The sequence below is a fragment of the Zeus faber genome, assembly GCF_960531495.2.
Source record: "Zeus faber genome assembly, chromosome: 18".
Classification (NCBI taxonomy): domain Eukaryota; kingdom Metazoa; phylum Chordata; class Actinopteri; order Zeiformes; family Zeidae; genus Zeus; species Zeus faber.
In genome coordinates this window covers 11,937,126-11,952,949 of record NC_137210.1, presented here as the reverse complement: position 1 = coordinate 11,952,949, position 15,824 = coordinate 11,937,126, and the positions used below count along the sequence as shown (strand labels likewise).

The 15,824-nt window shown below is 44.6% G+C and overlaps 1 protein-coding gene across 10 annotated transcripts in view; it reads right to left on the bottom strand.

The window, feature by feature from the left end:
* Positions 1 to 6,520: 6,520 nt before the first annotated feature.
* The window catches only part of lmo7a (LIM domain 7a), a 54,272-nt gene continuing 44,968 nt past the window's right edge, over positions 6,521 to 15,824 (bottom strand). For 7 of the 10 annotated variants that reach the window (XM_080019603.1, XM_080019605.1, XM_080019608.1 and 4 more), the window contains 8 exons: positions 13,854 to 13,946; positions 12,695 to 13,134; positions 11,279 to 11,334; positions 9,779 to 9,983; positions 9,049 to 9,375; positions 7,896 to 8,004; positions 7,264 to 7,366; positions 6,521 to 7,182 (listed from right to left, as the gene is read on the bottom strand). In XM_080019603.1, coding sequence (XP_079875729.1) covers positions 7,160 to 7,182; positions 7,264 to 7,366; positions 7,896 to 8,004; positions 9,049 to 9,375; positions 9,779 to 9,983; positions 11,279 to 11,334; positions 12,695 to 13,134; positions 13,854 to 13,946 — 1,356 coding nt within the window. In that variant the 3' untranslated portion in view covers positions 6,521 to 7,159. The remainder of the gene's footprint in view (positions 7,183 to 7,263; positions 7,367 to 7,895; positions 8,005 to 9,048; positions 9,376 to 9,778; positions 9,984 to 11,278; positions 11,335 to 12,694; positions 13,135 to 13,853; positions 13,947 to 15,824) is intronic. The other 3 variants (XM_080019607.1, XM_080019612.1, XM_080019604.1) reach the window with 3 other exon arrangements.

Genomic DNA, 15,824 nt, shown 5'->3' with positions numbered 1-15,824 from the left:
GACTGAGTGACGGCAACGTCAGGGTTGGGATGAAGACGTGTGGCGTCAAAGTCACGTTCTGAAAGTAGACGTTCTCACGGTTGGGAGGGATTGGGCGCATTGTGCCGCATAAGAAGGAAATCCTGAAAAAGCACAAAATGGGGAGCGGTTTTTAACGTCCTGCTGAAAAATAACTCCTTGTCAGCGCCTTATCTTATCGCCCGGCTTAATGGTCCACATCGGGAGACAAATAACTATAAATCACATCTCATAATGGTGTGTTTGTGAGAAACAATGTCTCAAATGCTAATATTTCACTGATCGGGCTTTCACCACTTTGAAAGAATCTCAAAATCTCGATGAAATGGGCAAAATCCAGCTTAGCTTTTCTCTTCAGTTGTAAATATTTATGCCGATAGTCTCTTCCTCTTCTGGTCTGTTCCCAGCTTTCAGCTGTAAGGACCAAATTTCCCCAGAGGGGATCACTAGCCTGTCGTCTTATCTAAATAAAGCAGCAGTAAAACAAAACAAAACAAAACAAAGCGACCGCTATATAGTGAATATGGTTGCTTGGAACCAATCAGACCTCTCACATTCCCTTTGATTCATTCAAACCATCCAAAAGCCTCGTCTTCCATTCTTGTATCCTTCCTCAGTTTTGTGCTTCAATAGCAATCGTGAAAAACGTACTTCACACCGAATCCGTAATCGCATTCGGCCGTCGGATCCTCCCCCTAGTGGCAGTCGGGTTGAACTGCGTCTGAGTGTCGCATCAAAGAATATGTCAGGCAAAATGGGAGAGCTCTTTTTTTTCCCAGAACAACAGCGAGTAGTTTGTTCAGCTCTATATACGTGACTAATTTACTTCGTTTTTAGCCCAATTCCAATCAACAAAAAACTTGCCCGATGTCGTAGTAGTGTCAGGTCGAAAAATTGTCGCATGAGTTGCACAATCCCAAAACCTCTGACGCACTGCTTAGCGTTGTAAGCGTTGATTCATGTAATATTTGGTCATTTTTTAAGGGGATGAGTCAGTCCATTACTGCCGCTTAGTTGGTTTAAACAACGGGGGGAATTTAACTCAAAGTTAAGGGATCTTAATCATTACACCGAATTGCATGAAAACAAAAGTTCAAGGTGATATCGTAGCTCACATTTTGATATGAGGTTTTGAAAAAAAGCTGGAAAACAGGACTTATTAAATAGTAACGACTTAGTGGAGTTGTTTTTTTTACTGACACCGTATTCCAAAAACAATAAAGAATGACACCAAATCGGACTCGCAGACCAAAAAATAAACCCGAGCGTGAACCCAACGGTGCCTGTCATGATTGAAAGCTTGTTTCATTCAAACAACCTGAAGACCTATGGGATCAATTGGGAAATTTACGAAACCCGGACAGACAAATCCAGTCCATTTAAACCCAGTCTCACAAATCCCATACTCAATAGAAAACGAGATGAGCTACAAATGGCGACACCGCAAAGTAAATGCGGGGAAATCTCCCGCTGGAGTCAGGACAAGGCAGTTCTGCAGCCTCTGGCGCTGGGACATGCAGGGGATTATTGGCCCATATGGTCAGTCCCCAAAAAGAGAGACAAAGCTGCGTTCCTGCACTGCCAGCCGCATCCCTGAATAAGCATGCACGGCCACAAACAGCAAATGGGGAATTACGACTAAAACGCTGGAGATAATTCTCCTTTGTCAACCCCCCCGCACATGAATAAACTCCCTCTTTATTTTTATCTCCAACTCATTAGTACGTGTTTCCGTGCAGCCGGGGAGTTTTTTTTTGTTTGTTTGTTTTTTTGTTTTTTTTTCTGGAGCATCACCCAGGGCCGGACAGACGTTCCATCCACAGAGCCACGTCAGGATCGGGATTTATATTTTACTAGTGCACGCCCATTCAAAATTGAAGGCTTTCCCCGCGCGGCCGCCCTCTCGCTTGGCTGCGGCTATGTTTAGGCGCAACTCTGATGTCACGCACACTACCGTCCGCCTTCCACGACGGAAGTCGGTCAAAGTCGCGCGCCGGAGGTGAAGTCTTCGTGACGCCGAGGCGAAGCCCCGCCCCGCTGCTGCACAGAGCTGAGCGGCCGCGTGGCGCTTGTTAATGTCACGCATGTCGCGCGTCCGAATTGAACAGCATTGCGCCCCCGAGGGTGAAATAGATCGGACGAACGGCGGTCGAGATAATCGAAGGGCAGACAGACAGGCAGACAGAGATTCCTTCCTTTGTAGTTAGATTAGATTCCATTCATGGCTCTCCCGTCCTACCTCGACCGATCCGCATGAGGAGGGCTGTGGAATAATTAACCAGCGATAATAGGCCAAACTCAGATGAAAGAGGATGTGATATTTACAAATCTACCCTGTGTAGGGCTAAGGGGGGCGGGGGGTTGTTTGCTTGGCAACGGCAGGTCCAAGCAGGTATTAACAGGATCCATATTGCAATTTCCCCCACGCCTTTGTAGTGATGCGCGTGTAGCCAAAACGTCAAAACTGATTTCCACTGACACAAATTGAAGGACAGATTAGAGATGTGTCACGCGGCCTTTAAGTCTCTCTCTGATAAAATTCTAATTAACTTCAGTCCTGAGTGACGAGCGGTGACAAGGGGGGCGGCGGCGGCAGCCCGGGCCCGCCTCGGAAAAATAAAGCCAAGGAGTCCTGTGATGTGTATAAATATGACGCATCCGTCAATTACCCCAAAATGGAAGAATCGTGACTTGGGCCCGGTGAACCTGGGCTTCTGCGGAGGCACATTTTGGAATTCGATTAAACGGGGAATGAAACGCCGCACACAAGGGCGGATGTTCGGGGCGAGCTCGAGCCGAGAGCAGAGCGCTGTGTCGGAGGCGTGCGGCGGTACCACGGCCCTAAAGTGAAAAGTCGAGTCCCTCGTCCATGGGCGGCAATGAAAGGATTCAATCTCTGCGACGTATCAATTTTCCTCCTGCTCATTCTGCCCTTCGGCCTCCGACTCGGAGCCGAAGAGAAGCAGAATTAACCGGGAATCAGTATTTTAGGTGCCGCGGCCGGGGCAGGGTGAATAAAATACGGTGGGGTCCTGAAAACTTGCTCCCATGTCACTGGAGGCGTAATAACTTCTGGAGCATATCAAGGCGCCCCAGCTGTGCCTGCGCAGCCTTATCGTTCCAGAAGCCCCGTAACACTCTACGCTCCTACACCCCCCTGTGGATCACAAACGCGCACACACACACACACATATACACACACACACACACGAACATACACACACGAACACACACACACACACACACACACACACACACACACAGACGCGCGCGCGCGCGCACACACACACACACACACACACACACACACACACACACACACACACACACACACACACACACACACACACACACACACACACACACACTCCCCTCGAGTGGTGTGGGATAAACAGCCTCCTGTCCCACAGTCGAATTGTTTTGAATGAGATTTCTGCATCTTGTCCTTCAGAGATTAGACTCTGCATTCAGGAGGAGGATGAGCAGGGATCATATCATATTGTTCCGAAAAAAGAAAAAAAAAATTCCTGTCTCTTGTCGAGGAAACAGAATTCAATTCATCATGAGCCATCGAAGAACGAGGGAAAGGGGTTGGATATTTATTTTTTATGTAAACTGTTGATATAAGTGGTATCGCATTGAATCTGAAGCCTTTACAAGTGCATGTGACACAGTTATAGACTAGTGTAGCCTACTCGAAAACGCTAAAAGATTATGATTTAACATTTAGACATGATCCAGATGCTACTCAAAGCATGGCTCCCAAACTAAGATGGTGATTTGTTATAAATGAAAAGAAAACAAACAAAAAAACCTCTTTCTATATGCCAAATAAATTAAAATAACAGTTTACTCTGTATGTAAACATGACTTTATCATCACAGAGAAAGAGAATGTTATGTATGGTGTTTTAAGTACGAGCTATTCCACCTCAGCAAAAAATATACAAATAATAATGTTATATATGTTTTTTATATATCTAAATGATAAATTGCAATTATTCATGATGTAGAACTCTGTTTTCTGCTTGAAAATAAAGGGGTTTGTTCCTGACAAAAGGCATTGTTTTTCCATTCAGTGTGTTTGGTTTTGGCTTCAAGCCACATGAGAAATAATTTTGGGCCATAATTATTATGACCTGATTAGAATTCATCCATAATCAAAAACAATATTCATAACTACTGTTATTGTCATTATTGAATATCTTTGTAATCCCCAGTATCACAATGAGGCCTATAATTAATATTTCAGATATAAGCATAACCCATTAATGTTTGATTACTGTTGTCTACATCTCATAACAGCTGCCCTACATTTTCCAGGAAAACAAAGGAGTCGAGGTGTAACTTGTTTCTTGCGAAGTATGAACATCTGCAATGTTCAGCTCGATGCTGCGGAAACACCATCCTCAGAAAGCACCGAAATGTGGCTTTGGAGACTAATTACAGACACGCACCATTTTATACGTTTGATATTATATGATATTGCATGCATACATACAGTATGAGGCCTACATTTGATGAAGACGCTCATAAACGAGGGCAAAGTCGAAGTGAATCGACCCGACCTCCTGAAGATCCACTTCCTGTGGTGTCCCTGGTTGTTGGAGTCGGAGGTCTGCCATGGCAACAGGTTTAATGAGACGCGTCTTCAGTGACAAAGACTATTTATAGAATCAATTCACGCTGCAGGTGGATTAGCTTCTGGTATCAAGCTCATCAAGTGCCCTTTAACTGGCGAAGAAGGGTGGCTGCCCCACTTGCCCCGGTAAATCACATCATCCTGAAATACTGTAGTGGACGCTTGGTTATTGACCCAAAATGACCCCTTCAGTGAAATGTTGTTTATGAGAAATGAAATCGACTCGTGCACAGATTGCCATGTATTTTTGATCAGACCAGCACAAATCAAAACAAAAATGAGACTGGGGATCGATATTAAATGTAGATATTAAATGCAGCAGCATAATAAATCTTTAATTAAGATTCTTAAGAACACAGTATCGCTTTGTTGCCATCTAAGGGTGTACACTAACCAAGGTGCATTCTGAAAGTGAGTGTGCGCAGTATTATTCAGCGGAACTACAGTAAAGGGACATCTCACCAGTTGGTCCTATAATTTGACATCCCAACACCCCCCTCTGGAGGGTGCAAACCAACCCTCTGTCAGGCAAGTAACTTTAATTTGGGATGGTTGGCTGAGCTACTGATGAATAATAATAATAATTCTACTAATAATTATAATAGTAATAATTCAAAGAAACAAAATAATGATGATAATAATAACATACAGTCCCCTGACTACATGAAGTTTTGAAATATGTTGAATTTTTGTAATCATGCTCAACTGACTGTGAGCTGTACACAGTGAATATTTAAAGGACATTATGGTTCTGGTGTAATCTAAACTCTCCCATCTGCGTCAAATCTCTCCATAGACTTTAAACTTTTGGTCGGCCAAGACAAGGCTTTTTCCTTTTTCTATGCAAGCCCAAATTGGAGTCTGTTTGCTTCTCTACGTCAAAGTGGCTGGGATTTTCCTTGGTATTGGGAAAAGAAAAAATAATAAAAAAAAAAAAAGCAGAGGGGACGCTTACACTGCCAGGTTTTACATTTCCACTGCCACTCGGTTTGGCTACACAAAGAGCTGGCCCCTGCTTTCCAAAACACCCGCATGAAAGTCTCTCCCACACACACACACAAAAAAAAAAAATAAAAAAAAAAAAAAGCCAAGAAGAAAATCAAAACAAAAAGGAATCTCACAATTTGAGAAGTCGGCCTTGGGGGGACTGTTTACGCTCCACCACAAAAAAATACAGGGACTATTTATACCCGGTCCAAGTCGTTTTCTATCCATTTCAATTACTGACCTTGTCCTTCAAATGCATTTTGGGAAACTCTGGGCCGAGCAATCAATTTTTTTCCTCCGCTAATTTCCATATGAATGTGGATGGTGTGTAATGCAGATATAATTTGGCCAAACAGACAGAGCGGCAGAATGCATAAAGTGAAAAGCGTATCACAGCGTAATTAGTCGTAATGCATGCAGCCTGAGTGGAATATGCATGACAAATTGGCTTTGGAGAACATAGGGCAGGTATGTCCTCTGAACCTCGCACAAAAGCTCATTGAAATTCCTTTCATTAGAGAGAGGGAGAGAGAGAGACAATGAGAAAGAAACTATAAATATAAAAACAGGATTACCTGCGGTGTATGTGTGTGGTAAGAAGACAAAGAAAGAGAGAGAATGCACGTTCCGTAATTAAGAGGCAGTTGTTATGTGAAGCAGATGTTGTTTGACAAAAGGAAAGACACGGAGACCATCAGGCGAGATTTTGGGTGTTTTTGGTTCATTTATTTACAAATGTTAACGGAGAAAATTTTGCCTCACAACCATTTCATCAGATATATATTCGTCTTGTGGAAAAAGAAAACAAAAACAACGTGTGGAATCTTCAATCTATCGGCCGACCCCCCCACCCACCCCGCCCCTCCCTCCTGCCCATAAGTGCTCCTCAAGCAAAATTCAACTTTTCTTTTCTTTTTTAAATAGATTTTTTGTCAAAATTACGTTCCTCCGCCACACAAAAAAAAAAGGCACCACGACATCACCAGATCAGAATACCTCCATCCATGAACAGCCCGGAGGATGGACGGTGCCTCCTCCCCAATTCTATCAAACATTAAAACTTGTCCATCTCAAGAAAGCTTCCAAATAACTTTAAGAAAACGACACAAAACAAACATCTGCCTTAAAGGGGATCTTACGGACAATATAACGCTTGAGTAGTGTTTCTCGGCTAAAACGTCTAAAAACTCACTGGTGCATGCAAATCCCTTATGCTTTGTACAAATTTATAATACTTAACACAATATAAGCATGTTAACTTGTCTTAACTTTCTGTTTTTCTCTCAATCACAAGCTGAAATCAGAATTCTGGACTTGTGTGTGTGTGTGTGTGTGTGTGTGTGTGTGCGTGGGTGTGCGTGTGTGCATAGGTGTATGTGCGCGTGTGTGTGTGGTCGAACCAACCAAACCATTAAACCAAAAAACACACAGGTTTGGACCGCGCTGCTGCTGCAAAGTTCATGGGTTGTTGTCGAAAGTCGTCTCTTCGTCGATCTGCTGGAGCATAGTCACATCACATGGATGTGGGCTGACCGGCTACAGGAAAACGGAGGGAGGCGGTGAGGTCACGCCGATATAACTAGATCTCAAAATGTGCGGTTTAGTCCGAATACTCACTTTTGAATCGCATGTAGCAGGTGTTGCAGTAGAGCTGTTTGTTTCGTATCCGGACCTCCGCCCCGACTTCTGATCCTCCGAGGTCGGAGCCGCAGTCGATGCACTGCAGGGGGGGGGGGGGGTTTCGGTTAGTGAGAGGACATTTACCGGAGGGGTGGGGAGTGGGGTAGAGGCTGATCTCGAGAGTCGGCGGTGGGAGAGTGACGAAGAGACGACACCAAAAGACCCACTCGGTTGAACTTTCCGCACAGACCCAGCCATTGGGGAATAGGGGGGGGGGGACAAGACACCAGGAAATGAGTGAAAACTAATGAAATTGTGGGGGAGACATGAGGAGAAAGCCTGAGGAGCCCAAAGGAAGGGGAAGACCAAGGAGGGGTTGCACGGTTGATTAGCAACTGGAAAAAGAATGTTAGGGAGCAACAAAAAGAGGTAGCGATTAGTTGGGTTTAAAGCCTCTGAGAATATGTTTGCTGAGCTGTGAAGAGATCCCTCTGCGATCCACCACCAGACACGGGGTTAGTAGTGCAAGGACACGGTCGTGGGGGGTGGGGGCAGGGGCGCTGTGTGATCGGGCGGGGTCCCCGGAAAGTACGACGATCGCAAGCCCGGCGCGGGCTCGGAGCTCTCACCTTAAAGCAGCCCAAATGAAAACAGAGCCCCAGGGACTCGATGATCATGGCCGCTCCCTTCCCCAGCGGCGAGTCACAGAAAGTACAGATTTTCCTGCCACTCACTGACCTGGATCATACAGAACGCACGTTCATGATGGAGGCCGAGCACACGGATGGTGCACGTATGCAGGCACTTGAGCGTGCGTGCGCACACGCACACGCACACGCACACGCACACGCACACGCACACACACACACACACACACACACCCCTACCGTGTGTCTTTGAGTCTAAACTAGGATGCAGGGAGTTACAAATAATTACAATAAAAAATGTAATGTTTAATTAACCTTAAAATAAAACTTGTAATTATGCATCTCTATCTATTGTTGAAGATTTATTTGGAACAAACAAACATTCAGGTAGACGGCTCATTTTCCTCAATCCAACTGAAGGAAACCCGTCTAATACACAGACTATTCACTGTCTACTCACAGGCTGAAAATTCCCCTTAAATCTGGAGGGAAACATAAGGTTTTGGAATGTAATACGTGAAAAAAAAGTGAAGTTAGCATTAACACACATTAACAAACTCACTTACAACATTTTGCTTTCCACAAATATTTTTACTATATAAATGTGTTATAAGAATATTTTTACCCATTTGTACTTTTTTGTGAGTATACTTGAATTGAGTTTTTTGGTACTTCATATTTACTCACTTATTTACTTACTTTATGTACACATTTAAAATGCAGCTTAATATTGTAAATACGTTTGAAAAAAGTATGCTTTCAGATAACACACACGATCTGCTCCAATACCTGCGATCTGGAAATTATAGAATAATTGTGACAGCTCTAGAAGGCCAAAATAACAACAAAACAACAGAGCATGATCATTAGCATATACAAGCATTAACAAAAGTTAAATAAGTTGAAAGTTCCCCATCACCACCGTTCCCAGGTTGAAGTGCAACTCAAACAGCAGTGGAAATTGGGATATGGTATGTGTGCACACACACGCACACGCACACACACACCCCCCCCCACACACACACACACACACTATATCAGATACAAAATCTGACCCAGCTGTTAAAGAGGTAAGAGGCAGCAATGTTTGGAGCTTTTGGGCAAGGCAGCGTTTTGGCAGGGCGGCGGGCGTTACCTGCTCCGTTGCTGCGGCGGGCGCGGCTCGGAGGACGGCTCCGGGGAGACAGCAGGCGAGAGGGACGAGGAGGGGGACAGGGACGGGGAGGGGGACACCGACGGGGACCGGCGGCCCCAGGGGGCCGAGGGGGGCCCGGCCCCGCCTCGGAGGAAATCCGCCGAGCTGGAGGACGGCAGCGTGGCGGAGCCGGGACGGGCCCCGGGGCCGGAGAACATCGAGTGTGGACGGCTGTAGTTGGGGATGGACGACATACTGCCCGGCGTCCACGACGAGCGCCAGGAGGAGTTGCTGCGGGGGGCGTCCAGGTGATCCAGAGACTCTCCTCTGCCAAAGCCAAACCCCAAAAACCCCAAACCCGAGTCCGCCATTAAGCTGGTTAGTAGAAGCATTTAAACCGATGTCTGTCTTTCTGCCACGCCTTGATTTGGTTAATTTTTTACCATTGGACACTTGTGAATAATTTGGAACAAGGCAAGAGAGACAGCCAGACACCAAGAGAACTGATAAGTCCAACAAACTACAGTTAATAGTCACACAATTAGTCTCAGGTTATTCAGAAAGCACACACTGCACCATGGAAGCCAACACCATTATGAACAAAAAGCTATTTCTCCGATCAACGCGTCCGCGGTTGGGGCCGAGGTGGAACGAGCTATCCACCGACCATCTTCTCTTTCACATGAGTTCCACTGCCCGGTTATGGACTTTACTTCACACTGCACCGTACCTCCGCATGGGCAGGTCCACCGGCTCCTTGCTGCCGCCGGCCCCGGTGGCCGACCTCTGGCGGATCCAGCTGCTGTCGGTCAGGAGTTGGGTCTTCTTCTTCATCTCGCGCAGGATCTGCTGCCTCTCCAGCTCGGCCTGGGAGGCCGCCGGCTGCTGCTGGTGGCCCTTCCTCCAGGACGCCTCGGCACCTCCGATGCCTTCAGCTAGAACCACAAGCAAGGGGAAAAAAAGGGTTTTGCGTGTCAAACTAAGCGGTCATTTGAACTAAAGGAAGCGCGGAAGTTGATTTACACGTCGGGCATTTCTGAAATATATAATGATCGAATCATCCATGCGGCCGACAAGAGCGATTAAAAATGATTGGGTACTTTTCTTTCAATCAGTAAGTAATCAGATTGACTGAAAGACTCCCAGAAATGCAGCGAACGAGCACAAACATGCCAGTAGGTAACAGGAAATCAATATCAATTTTCAGAGTAGCCGAGTGATTGATTCTTCGGCTGATGTATCGATTGTTCGTGTCCATTATCCTGTACATTATCGTGTACATTATCGAAACAGCTATAAGTCAAAATTAGTGTAATGGAGGGGAAAAAAAACAAAATAAAAAAAAAACTGGCTTGATCCAGGTTGATCGATTGGAGAGCAGCAGCTTTTCGGGAGCTCTCTCCACCTCTCTCAGGGTCTCTGTATCTCATGGCGTTCAGGATGTTCCTCCTCTCCAGCTCCAGCTCGGAGGCAGTGCGCTGGCTCTGCGCTCGCTTGTCCTGCCTGCATCTGAGCTGCTCTTCAAGCAGGCAGTGCGCCATGCCGCCCGGCGGCCCCAAAACATCTGCCGCACAGTTTGTATCATACGGTCTTAAAGGCCAGTTGGATGTAAAGAAAACTGACTGAGAATCGCTCAAAATTCTCCAAAATATTAGTATAGGTCACAATATCTTCCCATGATTTCCCATGTTACAAAACCAAATCAACTCCTTCTCATCAAATTGGACTATATAGGAACCCTATGTGTGACATAATTTCTTTTTAGAAAATTAAATATAAAATCATTAACATTTTTTCCTAAAAAGTATATATATATATATATATATATATATATATATATATACACACAATATATAGATTCATCAAATGGAACTACAGTGTATATGGTACTGTTATGATAAAATAAATAAATAATAAATATTAAATATATCAAAATACAAAAAAAGTTAAAAATGATATATACACTGTATATGCTCATCAAATTGAATCATATGTTAATGTCAGGTATGCTATAAAAAAAAGAAATATACCAATAAGTATATATCTATATAATAATTACAAACCTGTGTATCTTGTTTTAATTATCACCCAGTCCCACATAAAAGTCAGCTTTTCCGAAACCTCTCCACATCTCTCTCTTGCATTCATCAACTTGCACCTCCAATGTTGTCTCCACAGCCGATCTATAATATCACTCAATGTGGATTGACCCAGTGAAGAGAATACTGACCTTTCCTCCCTGGCTTCTCCACTTCATCGAGCTCGGGCGTGGATTTGGACTTTGCCCTGTTAAATAAGCATGGAGATTTAAGGATCACGAGACAAAAATCAATTAAAGGCAATCATATGTTACAAGATTTACCTGAGGAAAGCGAGGGATCGATAAAAAAAAAAAAAAAAAGCTGCAGTGACCAAACCAGAAATATAATGATTGATTTGTTTTGTTGGCCGTAATGTATAGTAAGTGCAAAACTTTAGCGCTGTCACGTAATTCCTCACAAACAAGTCTCTCTGTTAGTGTGGGTACTTATTAGACGGAATCATAAGTACATCATATTGTGGAATACTCCATTCTGATTGGTCAGTAGCACTGAACGCTTACACTGCTCCATAGAAACTACAATGGAAGACTTGAAGGCGGATTTGTCCAATTTCAGCGGGGATAGCGTGCAGCCAGACGGTGATTGCAAAACAAGGGGTTATTATTATAATCCCTCACTTTAAGACGGGCCCTTGTACATGTGGAAATGCTTGGGTACCAACCTGTCTGTGTAAGATAGTATAGACTGGACATTGGCAAAGCCAGAGTGCTCAGCATCCCTTGGGTGAGGGGACGCAGCGTGCGGGGAGGGTTACAGCACAGAGATGGAGGACAAAGCACACACGGGCAAATTAGTGGCTGTAGCGGTTAAGCATGGACAACAGGGCAGGTTATATCTGCACCAGGGATGGACCGACACCGACACCAGGCTAAACGCTAGGGGGCGGGGCTATTCAACTGCATTCTGTTGGGGGTCACATTTTCAACCTGTTACCGGCTAAGGGGGGGCCTGACAAATTCAACAGAAGCCATTTTCATTGTTGGGAGTGTAGCTGGGCTTGTAAAACCAAGAAGATGAAAACGCAAAACCACCTTCATATTCTTCGAATTATCTATGAATTCACAAAAAAGGGTCTAAAATGTACTAATGCATATCCAGATGATATTCTCTGAGGTTTGTCATATGGTTGTTGGTTGTCGTAGTTTAAGCGGTACTAGTATTTCGGTAATGAATGTAAGTAAAGTTCACTGGGTTGATTCGGGCATCTGTATTTGAGAATATCCCCAATCCAAACACCTGATACACAAGAACCATATATATTAAATGTGAGTTTTGCTTTTTGAAGAAATGGAAGCATATTGGATGTTCATCATAGGGAAACATTTATTACATACCAGTTGTGATGCTCTAAACTAAAAGCACTAAACTGACTTTTAGTGAGACTAATAGTTTAAAGTTTGGGACTCTGAATGGGTGTCACTGGGAGGGTCCATCCCTATGTTGGGGTTAGTGTGAGCTGTTCACACGGGCATGGCGGTTTAAAGCCGAAATGTAAACAAAGCCCTTTATGTATTTTTTGGGTAGGGGGGGGGTGTTCTACTGACCATTGCTGCTGCCGCTGCTGTTCCAGGAGTTGCTCCCTCTCCCTCTGCTGTCGCTCTGCCGCCGCCGCAGCCGCCGCCACTGCCGCAGCAGCCGCCTCCGCCGCCTCCTCCTCCTCCTCCTCCTCCCTCTTCCGCCTCAGCTCTTCCTCCTCCCTCTTCTTCCGCCTCTGCTCTTCCTCCTCCCTCCTCTTCCGCCTCAGCTCTTCCTCCTCCCACCTCTTCCTCTCCTCCGCCTGCAGCCTCTCCCGGCGCTCCCGCTCCTCCTGGAGGCGACGCAGCTCGCGCTCGTCCTCCTCCCGCCTCCTCCTCTCCTCCGCCTGCCTCTGACGCTCCTGCTCTTCCTTCCTCCGCCTCTCCTCCTCCACCTCCTCCTGCTCCTGCAGCTGGGCTTCCCATGGAGGGGTGGGCTGGCCACGGGGGGAGAGGGGCAGGGCAGCTACCTGGAGGTCAGGAGAAGAATTTAAACATACAGGCTATTTATATAATTAAATTATGGCCGAGCCAGTCAAATATAACGAAATAAACTTTCGAGTTAAGAGTAATAAGTAAATAATTAGGGTTTGAAAATCATAGGAATCATCATGTGCCTTTCCAAGGCATTTGTCGGGCGGATTCATTATCAAGAGAGGTGGTTATAATGTGGTTTTAATGCCCCATCGTGCCTTTTCGTGACTTCACATCCTGATTTCCTTCCAAACAAAACAGAACTGCACATCCACTATGAAATGAACAGAATGAAACATGACCGGGTCAAATTACCAGGATATTCATATTCCCTCTTCCAATTATGTTGTGGTAAAACGTTACAGAGAAAACCAGACACCGGCCTCGATGTTGGAACGGTTCTGGACTGGCTGTCTACTTATTTCAACTTGGTCAAATTGGACTGATCTCTAATCAGATGCAGACCGTTAAACAGACTTATAAACTATATAATAAATTGTTTCAACAAGAATGCAGCCCACATACAGTATTGTTAATTTTTTTGGTTTATTCTAATTGCCTATTGTTCATTACGTGTATTGCATAATACCAGGTTTACTGTCCATTTTCTATCTTCTTGTTTATTTCTAATTGTGGTGTATATCGCAATTTTTTAGGTTAGGTTATTCAATTTCCTTATAGTTTTTAGGTCATTATTCTCTCTCTCTCCCCTCACCTCCTGTGGTTGTGGTGTTGTGGTGTTGTTGAGCTCCTGCTGGGCCTTGCGCCATTCCTCCTCCAGTTTCTCCTGGTCGCGCTTGTATTTCTCCTGGAAACGAGGGAGTAGGGAGACAAACATACACATTAATATATCCAGATGTGAGGGCACGCATTTAAGACTGGGAAAAGTCTTAAAAAATGTTTTTATTTGTATTAATTTTTTTTTAAAGGGAACTTGGATAAAACAAAAGAAACCCTTAAAAACCAAAAATCCAACGTTTCTTTTAAGTTGCTGCCAATGACAGAACCAACCAAAAACTCCAGAGGAGAGAGAACGCTAGAGGCTGCAGAGGAGGTTCATGCACTACCTTCACCTGGTTTATTTTGGGATTTTTTCCTTTTTTTTTTTTTTTAAGTTTTTCGTGTATTCTTTGTCAGGCACCATCTGAGAGTTGATGAAGCTGGAGAAGCTCTTTCCTGGGGGCGGGGACCTTGTTCGGGCTGATCATGAAATGAGGCTAATTCAACCAATGGGGAATAAGAGCGTGGGAGGAGGAGAAAGCAGCTACGGGAAGCCCTGCTCTCGGACACCTTTAAACTCAGATAAATGCCTGGGTGCCGTGTCAAAAAATACGTTGCCGAGACAAGCAGAGAGGGTTGTGACTTACAATGCACAGCGTTTTGAGAGTCCGGAAAAGTCAAGTCATGAAACGACAAAATTGGGGGTTTTACAAAACCACATCCAAAAACCAGCTGCATGCAAGTCCTCGGACATGAGCACTTGAAAATCTTGAAAACCTTCCAAAAGACACCAGAGAAAAGGGTGGAAAAAAACACTTGAGATGGGACTCGGAAAGAGAGATTTCCAAGGCAGTAAATACACACGCACAAAAAAAATAAAATAAATTTAATCCAGAGGAATGGAAATGTAAGTGAGACTTTGTGAAATAAGGTTAAGAGGACACCAACATTTATTTTTCATTGGCGATTTAAATGGGGATTGGCTTTCCTCTGCCTCCGATTGCGCTAAGGAATTGCGTGATTCCCTAAATCTAGCGCCAGTTATTAATGCTCCTACTAGGCCCAACCCAACCCAGCAAATCTACATTACTAGATCTCATTCTCACAAACGCGCCCCAGTAGTACACCTCGACGGCAGTATTCTGTAATGATGTTAGTCATCGTTGTGCTATTGCCTGTGTAAGAGTCTCAAAATGACCCAAGCTCAAACCTTGTAATGGTTTTCAACGATATAAAGATATTTTAAACGATTTGGAGGACAAGCATTTCTGCAGGATCTGTACAATAGTGACATTGGCCGAGTCACGATGTTGAGTGAGTATGGGAGTATTTTCAGAACTCTTTCATGTTGATTTGCAATAAGCACGCCCCAATGAAGAAATTCGGGATTTCTGGGAGCGACGACTCTTGGTTCAGGGAGGAGCCATCGAACCTGATCAGGGAAAGGAATCCCTCCCGGGCCCCAGGCTAGATCCACTAACTCCCCTGATGACTGGACTGGGTTTAAAGCTTTGAGAAATAAATGCACAATCCAGACGAGAATATCCAAGTGAGAATATTACCTAAAATCGAATTCGGAAAATCTCAACCATCCCACAAAATTCTGGAAACAGATAACATCATTGTCATGTTCCACTTTCACTTCAGGCCTCCCTGAACGCATTTTAGTTGACTCAACGGAAATTAAGAGCAAAGATGATACTGATGGGCGCTTGGATGGATATGGAGTAGGGTCTCAGAGCTCTAATCTCCAGTTTTGTGACACCTCTATCCCATACTGACTCACCTAGGGACCCCTTTGTTTTTAGACCTATTTCGAGTGTGGAGATCTGTAAAGCTTTGAAGGCCATTGATGCCAAACAGTCGTCTGGACCCGACAATCTGGATCCCTATCTTATAAAGCTTGCAGATGATTTTATTGCTGAGCCAATTGCTCATATGTTTAATCAGAGCCTCTGGACTACAG